The following is a 9,197-nucleotide window of genomic DNA, read 5'->3' as shown; positions in this document are numbered from 1 at the left end:
TATAACATCCGTGCAGCGACTTTTCAGAAAGCTGTCCCTTCCTTGTGAAAAGCACCAGAAGTCACTTCTCTCACATGTTTATAACGTAAGTAATATTATTTTTACCAGAAATGTTCCTTCCAACTAGAGGGTCGTATTCAAACAGAATACATAATATGTTTATTCAATTACTTCATTTGATTTTGGATGTATACTTTTCAGTTGCAACGCAAAGTTTAGAAACTTATGGTTTTATAAACTTTCCAGACATTTTTTCTTTCTTTCTTTTGGTTTTCAGAATCAGTTGGTAATCACTTTATGGCTATGTTAGAATATGGTACAAAAATACACACAGGCAAAATTTACTTGATTGCAAACTCAACGTCCAAGATGTACAGTACTTCATACTAACATGAAATAAAACACTTGCGAGAACACATTAGTCGATTAATATTTCAATAAATGGATGAACTTTAAAAACAAGAAAGTGACGCCAAAAATAGAATAATTACACAAGAAAGTAAATACCTTAACCAAAATGTTTTGATGGTGTCGTTTGTAGTTAAGATTTCAATTCTAAACAGTGATATTATTTTTGTTGCAAGATTTATGTCGTAACGTTACTGCAAAAAAAAAAGTACTTTTACAAGGAAAGTCCGTGGAAACTCAGTTGCCAACGATGTCACCTGTAATACTGCAAGGAAAAGCTTTGTACCATTTGAAATTTTACAAAGCTCTGCCTTGAAGTTTTACAAGTAATACCGATGGCAATTGAGTTTCCAAGGATTTTCCTTGTAAAAAGTAAAACAATTGTTTACAGAATAGTCAAGGCATAATATTTGTTCAAACACAAACTTTAAGCCATAATAATATTTTTGTATTTTTGTTTTCAAAATTTGACTTAGTCATAGCCTAAGTTAATAGTGATTGGATGCTTAATAAATATTTTCCTTGTGGTTTAATTGGTGTTTAGTATTGAATACATTTTGTGAATCACTACAACAGTAATTGCACGGCCAATAGCCAATCCGTTCTAGTCTTTGTAAATCACATAGTGATATCTGCACTAACGAAGGTAAAGGTTTACGATGAGCACTTAAGGATACGTTGAGTATTTTATTAAGCTTTATTTTTATAAGTGTGAAAATGACTAAAACGTGTTTTTTAACGATAATATTTAGGCACTAAACGCCCAATTAAGATCGTTGAAAGCACTCAAGGGACTTAAATTACAACTTTATCGTCATTTCTCCGCTAGACAATGTAATGATTACAGCTCAAATCTCATAGTTATGCCATATGCACGATGAGAAGACTGCGCGCCAGTTCAGAGGAAACACCGCTCTAGAAACACCAGTGCGCGTCGTTCTTATAATCACTAGAGAACGGAAAAATTCGCGGATTCACTTCGGGATGGGCTATAATCCATGCTGCTTCAGCGATTCGACCGCAATTTACCGGAAGGACTCCGATCCAATGGGAAAACCCTCAACGAAGGAAACTATGTATCACAAGCATCCCGGTTAACAGGTGTCACGAGTCAATAGCCAACGAGCAGGCGTTATCTGACCGAGTGCACAGGGGTTCGTGGAGTCCAAACCTAGAGGTCATTGAAACCGTAAATTTTTTTTTCCAGTCATTAATCAACACGACTCGCACAAATACTCCCTTAACTAGGCGGGCACATTTATAAGGAAAGAATTAAATAAAATATCGTCCTTGCGTTATAACTAGAGACCCGGAAAATTCGCAGGTTTTATGACCTCCAGGATAGACTCCAATATCCTCTAAACACTCGGGCAAATTCCAACTGTTCATTGGCTGCTGACTTGTGAGTCGTCTCGACTGGATGGACTGTGATTCCACACTTCTATGAGTGATGGGTCTCTAATTGGCCCTCAGTCCTCCAGAATTAACAGTGAACCAATGACAGAAGCAGCACTAAGGTATAATTATTTGAATTTTAGCACAACACGAAATGAACCCGCGAATTTTCCGGGTCTCTAGTTATAACTTTTGAAACGCAATGCAGAGTGTTTCGTTTATCACCCAGCGGCTGTGTGAACAGCCACGCGGCCGGCGCGGCGTTGCGAGTGTACAGTTGACGGCGCGACTCCCCAGCTGTCTGGCGACATCCATCACGAGAGCGCTCCCGCGGACAACCGCCGCTCGAGAGATCGAGACACGATAGGTCGCGGCGAGGTACGAGAAAGGGCAAAAAAAAAAAAGAGTAAAAGGGGAGGGGGAGTTGACTAGACTGGGAGGTTCGCAACGAAACGGGAGATGCCACAGGTGATACCACCCCTGATTGTCTCCTCCCGAATTCAACCCTCTCTCTCTCTCTTTTAACCTCGACCCCCTTTCCTCGACAGACAGACAGACCGATCGATCGATCGATCGATCGACGGACGTGCGCGTGCCACGCCTCCGGGTATCCGACCGCTCGAGAATGAGACAAGTGGTCGAGACACTCGCTCTAACACCCGCGGACCCGTTCTCGAATACTGGTTCCAAACAAATATTTGTATATAAGTATACACGCACTAGCAACCCGCCCAGGCTTTGCACGGATGCGATCTACTACCGTGATATATTCAAAGGTAATTAATTTTTTGATATGATGTAAACAACAATTTCAATATAAATTAATTGCCTAATGTAACTACTTTTTTCTCTCTATCAAAATAGATTCGCAAGTTTCGCTACGCAAGTAAAGCATAATTATTTTTCATTTGGAGTAATTTTTATATCTGTGATATCTTCTAAGATGTTCATTTAAATGGTATGGTGTAAAGGTCAGTTTTGAATTAAATTAAATGCCTGGTGTAACTAACATACAAAATTGGATAAGGGATTACACTATTTAGATTGAAATAGCTTCGCAAATAACTCATTATTTTAAAACCATTTTGAAAGATAGAAATGGTTACATTGGGTTATCCTTGTAAGGCACACGTATGCTATCGCAGATATTTGTGTAGGTATTTTTAAGACCTACAATTCTGCAGTATATTAATTTAATGTATCAGTCTGCGAAAGTCATGAAATCGCCCTAACAGCGTCATTTTAAGACTTGCCTAAAAAATGGATATTTTTCGACTATATTTAAATTTAATATGAGTAGATTATACACATAATTCTTCCCGAAGAAATTCTATAAATGATAGTGAAAACCGCATCTTAGACTACTGTGTACTTTATAAGAAGTAAGAGAACAGACAGACAGACACGAATAGTGATTTTGTTTTAAACTATATTATACGTATATAAATACACACGTTTTTCTGAAAGCTCTCCAAGCGAAGAATACGAAATACGAGGATTGTTTCTTAAACATGATCAACACGATGAAAGTTCTAGCACGAGGTAAATCTTAAATCGGAGTTGATTAGTCTACTACTTACACGCCGCTGTCTATTTCTTTCCCAATATACCTATGCATAAGAAATGTCATGTGAACAATAAATATCAATTTGTTCATTAGCTGCTAATAAATTTTACCTTTTGTCCAAATTGTTTCTGGTTGGATAGTAAGAATTTCTTTAGTATAATATTAGTATTTATTTTAATGTTTGTCCACCTATGACTAGAGACATAAAAAATTCACGGATTAATTTCTCGATAGGCTGAATTTCAAATACGCATACCATTGTTTTGGTTCCGCTATTGGCTCACAGCTAATTGGGAGGACTCTGTGTTAATGTAGAACTCTCAACCATGGAGAAGTGTTGAATCACAGACCACCCAGTGGAGACGTCTCACACGTCAGTAGCCAACTAACACGTGACACATGACCGAGTGTGACAGAGGACTGTGGAATCTATCCTAGAGGACAATTGAACTCGCGAATTTTTCAGGTCACTACCGAAGAGCTAAGAACCAATGAAAATGTCATTTGAACGTATAGTGGTATATATTCTAACCCGTCTCCACATAATAAAGCGAGTTCTGCGGGTGTTTATGCAGGTGTCTGCAATCGATACATATATTACTGGAAGTAAAATCGATCCATCGCGTCCCTCAACAAACCGCTGTTCCTTATAGTTACTGTTTTGCTCTTGGCTAGGTCCAAAACTTCTTACTCAGACTATCTTGTCCCAACAACCTATTTTGTAAATTGAACTAATCAATTATGAATTAATGCTCGGAGATAATGGAGGGTATATACTACTTCCAGATGCACAAAGTTTGCTGAGCGAAGAACAAAACAAAACCAAGATACTACGTGTATTAAAGGACTTGAAACAAAGAAATGAAAAAATGTAGGTACTTAGATTCAAATTTCTTCGTTCCATATCCCTTGCGAGAATTGATTAAAAAACAGATTTTTTTTTTCAAATCATGAGAATTTTTCCAACAGTTTTTACTCTTCCCGACATGATGGAGCCACAGGTGCAGCGTCAAAATAATCATCTCGCATCAGCCTGTATAAGTGAGGTGGAATGCAAGTAAACCATACATTTTTTTTCCGCTGCGAGTAATTTTAAAATCTGTGATATCTTCTAAGATATTTATTCAATTAGTATAGGGTGTAGGTAACTTTGCAATAAATTAAATGCCTAAGGTAACTAACATATGTAATTGGATAAGGATTAACACTAGGTCTGTCGAAATAACTCTTTATATTTAAACCAATTCCAAAAGATAGAAACGGTTACAGCGGAGTCTTCCTTGTAAGGCAGTCGTATGCTATCGCGGATTTTTCTGTAGGCCTTTTTAAGACCAACAATTTTTCAGTAAACTAATGTGATTTATCAGTCAGCGCAAGCCATGAAATCTCCATTTAAAAAAGCGTCTTTTTAAAACTCGATTAAAAACATCGATATTTCTCTACTATGCTTTAATTTAATATGAATGTATTATACACATAATACTTCCAAAAATTAATTCTCTAGTAAACTTTAATTTTTAGCCATCTAAAAAATCATATAAAAACCATAGTTTTGATGATAATTATTTGTTCGAGACTTCAGATACTGTTTAAAGAAGTTTTTTTTTTTTTACGAGAGACATATTTTCCAAAATTACAGGTTTATACAGGGGCTCTTATAGCCTCGAATGTGCGATTTTTGTTTGTCTCTGTCACAACACTTATTATTATTTTTAAAAAAACCCACTTTCTCTCCAATATAGCAGGTACGCGGCGTCATCTTCATGCGTGTCTGTTCTGTCGAAATATTCCGCACCGCCCAGAAAGTGTGGGCGGTCCGACCTCCCCGGAACACTTGGCGCGAGCCGTGTTCTTCCGCGGGGGACCGCGGCAGCGAGAAGAAGGCGCCGCGCGGCTCTCTCCCGTGGCTTATCGCCCCGGCCGGCGCTATCAGGCAGATAAGGTCGCGCTCTCTTGCTATCCGAGAGACGCGCGAGAAAGGCGCAACCTCCCGGGCAGTACACAGCCGCACCTGGCACCGCGCGCGACGACGTCGTTCGAAGTCATCCCATCTCCTCCGACCCAGACAACTAGCTGTCCGGACCCCCCCGCAGCGGCGAACATGGTGGCCAAGACGGACGCGTCGACCGACAGCGCGCTCGAGAGCAAGATCACGTGCGTCAAGTACACCTTGTTCTGCTTCAACGTCACCACCTGGGTGAGTCTCGGCTATACCCGTCGCTCTTCTTCCCGCCTGTCCGGTACTCGCCAGAGACGTGTGTGACGTCCAGCCTCGACGACGAGTTTATTCGATGAATACACACGACACACAATGTTCTCGGCAAACATTTCTGGACGCGAATCACACACGCAGTTTCCTCAACCGCAGCTAGAATTCGCTGCCGTCGCACTTCTTCCCGTCAGAGATGTGTGACGTCTAGCATCGGCGACGAGCTGATTCGATCAATACTCACAACACACAATGTTCTCAGAAAAATTTCTGGACGCGAATCACACACGCAGTTTCCTCGACCGCCGCTAGAATTCGCTGCCGTCGCACTTCTTCCCATCAGAGATGTGTGACGTCTAGCATCGGCGACGAGCTGATTCGATCAATACTCACAACACACAATGTTCTCAGAAAAATTTCTGGACGCAAATCACACACGCAGTTTCCTCAACCGCCGCTAGAATTCGCTGCCAGAGCTGCTGCTTAGACTATACATACGTGTAATCGTTCCATTGGAGAACCGAAATTTAAAACTATATAATGAAAACGGCTCCGATGAAAGCGAAAAAGATTTGAATTGAAAAATACTGATTTTTTGACAAGGAATTTCATTATAATACTGTAGTCTTTATAAAAAAAATACAACATATTGCATGTAATGAACAAACGATAAATAAATATCATAAAAAATAGTACTTGTAAAAACTTTAAGTTTAAATTAACTTCGTAAGAACAATTTTTCACATTGGTTTCAACAGTTTTAAGGGCATAACTATTATTTCTGATTTTAAAATTTTGCCTCGTTTTTCAGGATATTGAGAGATTTATCTAGCGCTAAAAAATAATTTCTATAAAAATATTTGTTGTATTTGTAGACAGTAATATAACATAATTCAATAAAAAAAAACGCCATAACTTCACACAAGAAATTTTTCGTAGTAGCCAGTTACTATTTAAATTAGGCATTTGAATACATTTTATATTATTCTCTAAGTAAATCCAATTTCCAAAATAAAATTTTAAAAACTTATATTAGGCCTAAAAATGATTTAAATGTAGATGGCGTTTTTCCATTATCATTCATACCACTTAGCCTCTACAATTGAATGGAAAATCTACCAAACACATGGTACATTCCTAAGCATTTTTTCCTAAAAAATTAAAATAACCATGGATTCATGATACATTTTACTCACAACTGTATGTACATGTTAAAGGTCGTTACCTTAAAACATTTTCAGAGCGTAGTTCTATATTTGAAATACGTTTGGTGAGACGGTAAGGATTTTCCTTTTATCGACCAACCTTAGCCAAGGATCCCTTTGTTTCAAGCCTGCGTTCAGTAAGCAACTAGCCTCGAAAGCACTCTAAAAAAACCTGGTGTAGCAATAGTTTTACGACAGTAAATTGCTTGTGTTTACATCTTCGCACATAGTACTCAGGCAATTTACAATGTTTCCGCGTTTTAGTTAATAATTTGACTTTAATAGATGACTATAAAAGGTTGTGAAAAGCGATGGGTTGGCTAAGCACCAAAATATCGTTACAACCTTATTAAAATGTAGTGCCACAAGCCCTGGTCCACTTACTTCTGCGATACCTTAATATTTTGGCGAGGGGCCTTACTGGGGAGCCTAGGTGGATGGGATAGCCCCCCGGAGAATAATATAGTTAGGGGGTCCACTCCCGGAAAATTGGAAAATATTAACTCTTTGATATACGTTTTAAACCAACTAGGAACTTCAGTTTTGACGACGATTTTTCTTAAGAAATGTTTATATTCTTTCCTAATAAATAATTTGTACCAAAGTTTTATAGTCAAAAATCAGCGAAATCGCATCCTCTTATGAGGCGATAAAATATTTGAAAAGTTTTTCTAATGCAAAATCAAGAAAACTGAATTTAAATCGAAATGTATCGACCAGCACTTGGAATTACGTGGTGATAACAGTTTAATACTTCATTTTCTCCAATTAACGTCAATTATAATTTCACATAAAGCTGGACAAACAAGACAAACAAAAATGAAAATGGGCGGCGCGGGGTGCCCTGCACAAACTCCTCAAAGATCACGAGGATGCACGAAAGAACGCGGGCCACTGGTCCTTTCACGAGATGCTGCATCTGAGATTCTGTGCGGATTCTTCATTCTTGCAACTATTCCGAAGTTCAACAGACATGGGCGTATCTAGGAGGAGGGGCGGTCGGGGGAGGGTAGCTTCCTCTCCCTCCTTCCGAAGTGGAAAAATTAATGAAACAAGGAGTAAACCCTGCAGTCAGAACTTTATTTTTTTTTTAACTTAACCCACAAATATATCGTTCAGATATTTTTTTTAAAATAAATATTTTTTTTGTAATGGTTTATTACCTTATGCCATCATGGACACTCCTCCTTTCGGAAAGTGCCTCAACTTCCCCTCTCCTCCAACTCGCTTATTTTAGCTGGATACTAGCTTGTAAGGTCCGTTCTACAATGGCACGGAAACGGAGACGGATCACGCAAACGGAGAGGTATCTCGCGGAAAATTTCACTATCGCGCCTATTGCGTCCACAATGCACGGAAACTCAACTAATGAACGCCAATGAGAATGCATTTCAAGGTTAGAAAACATTTATAAAAAAAATAACTTTGAAATCGTATCATAATAAAAATAAATGAAAAAGTAATATTAGGACACTAGATATTCTTGTACTCGAAGAAAGATTTAACGGTTTTATAACATAACCAAAAATGGCTACAAGCACGGAGCCAAACACTCTACTTTTGCGTGCTATTGTGCGAACTCTGTTCCGTGAGATTCATCTCTGGTTCCGTGCCTTTGTAGATCGGGTCTTAACAGAAATGGATGACATCCTTTTCAGATGCGCTCTTTTCAATGATTCTTTACGCTAATAGGGTAATTCGGAAACAGAAATAAGGGGATTAAGCTGGAGCGGTGACTGCGAAAACTCTGGGAACCGCAACCGTGACGTCTGCTGGTGCGTCACTTGTCACAGTTGCGGCTGGCTGACAGAGGCAGTCGCAGCGGGAGAGCGAAGGCAGGTATATCTTATCAGCCAGGCATTCCATGTTTGCTTGCGGAGATAACCCCGGGCCCGGCGTTACTCACGCGATGAAACGGCGCATCGTTTCACAAATATTATTCCTGGAACTTCAGGCTGCAACGTGTAACTGTTCCTCGGAAATTGGTTCTCGACGCGTCCGCGTATGGAAATAAAATAACACCTACTTTCTTCTTGGGTTATGGGTTTATATGCCATCCACGGGGATGTAGCCAGGGGAAGTCTCCATCCGTTCAAGGATTTAAAAAATAAAAATACACGCGAAGACAGAATAAGGAAATCGTATCTACATAAGGTTACAGAGATTATTATGGAAGTTTATTATTGTAATCATTAGTGGGCTACAATAATGTATTACCTCCCCATTGAAACTCGACATGTCTCATACACAAAAGCTTCAGGAATTGTGTTTCAAAGTAGTCTACATTTTATGCCGGGTTGCACGTGTGTACCATGTATTTAATAACATTAATTTATATGTTTCTTTGACTTGTGTTAATGAAATAATCAAACAGTTGACTTAAAAACAAAGTACTTAATAAATTAAATACAAA

At 38.9% G+C, this 9,197-nt stretch overlaps 1 protein-coding gene across 1 annotated transcript in view; it reads left to right on the top strand.

The window, feature by feature from the left end:
- Positions 1 to 5,289: 5,289 nt before the first annotated feature.
- Positions 5,290 to 9,197, top strand: part of LOC134533985 (tetraspanin-2A) — a 208,259-nt gene continuing 204,351 nt past the window's right edge. The window contains exon 1 of the mRNA XM_063371851.1: positions 5,290 to 5,567. Coding sequence (XP_063227921.1) covers positions 5,472 to 5,567 — 96 coding nt within the window. The 5' untranslated portion in view covers positions 5,290 to 5,471. The remainder of the gene's footprint in view (positions 5,568 to 9,197) is intronic.

Source organism: Bacillus rossius, chromosome 7 (assembly GCF_032445375.1).
Source record: "Bacillus rossius redtenbacheri isolate Brsri chromosome 7, Brsri_v3, whole genome shotgun sequence".
Classification (NCBI taxonomy): Eukaryota; Metazoa; Arthropoda; class Insecta; order Phasmatodea; family Bacillidae; genus Bacillus; species Bacillus rossius.
The sequence above is the reverse complement of the archived record's forward strand: the minus strand, read 5'-3'. Positions and strand labels throughout refer to the sequence as shown.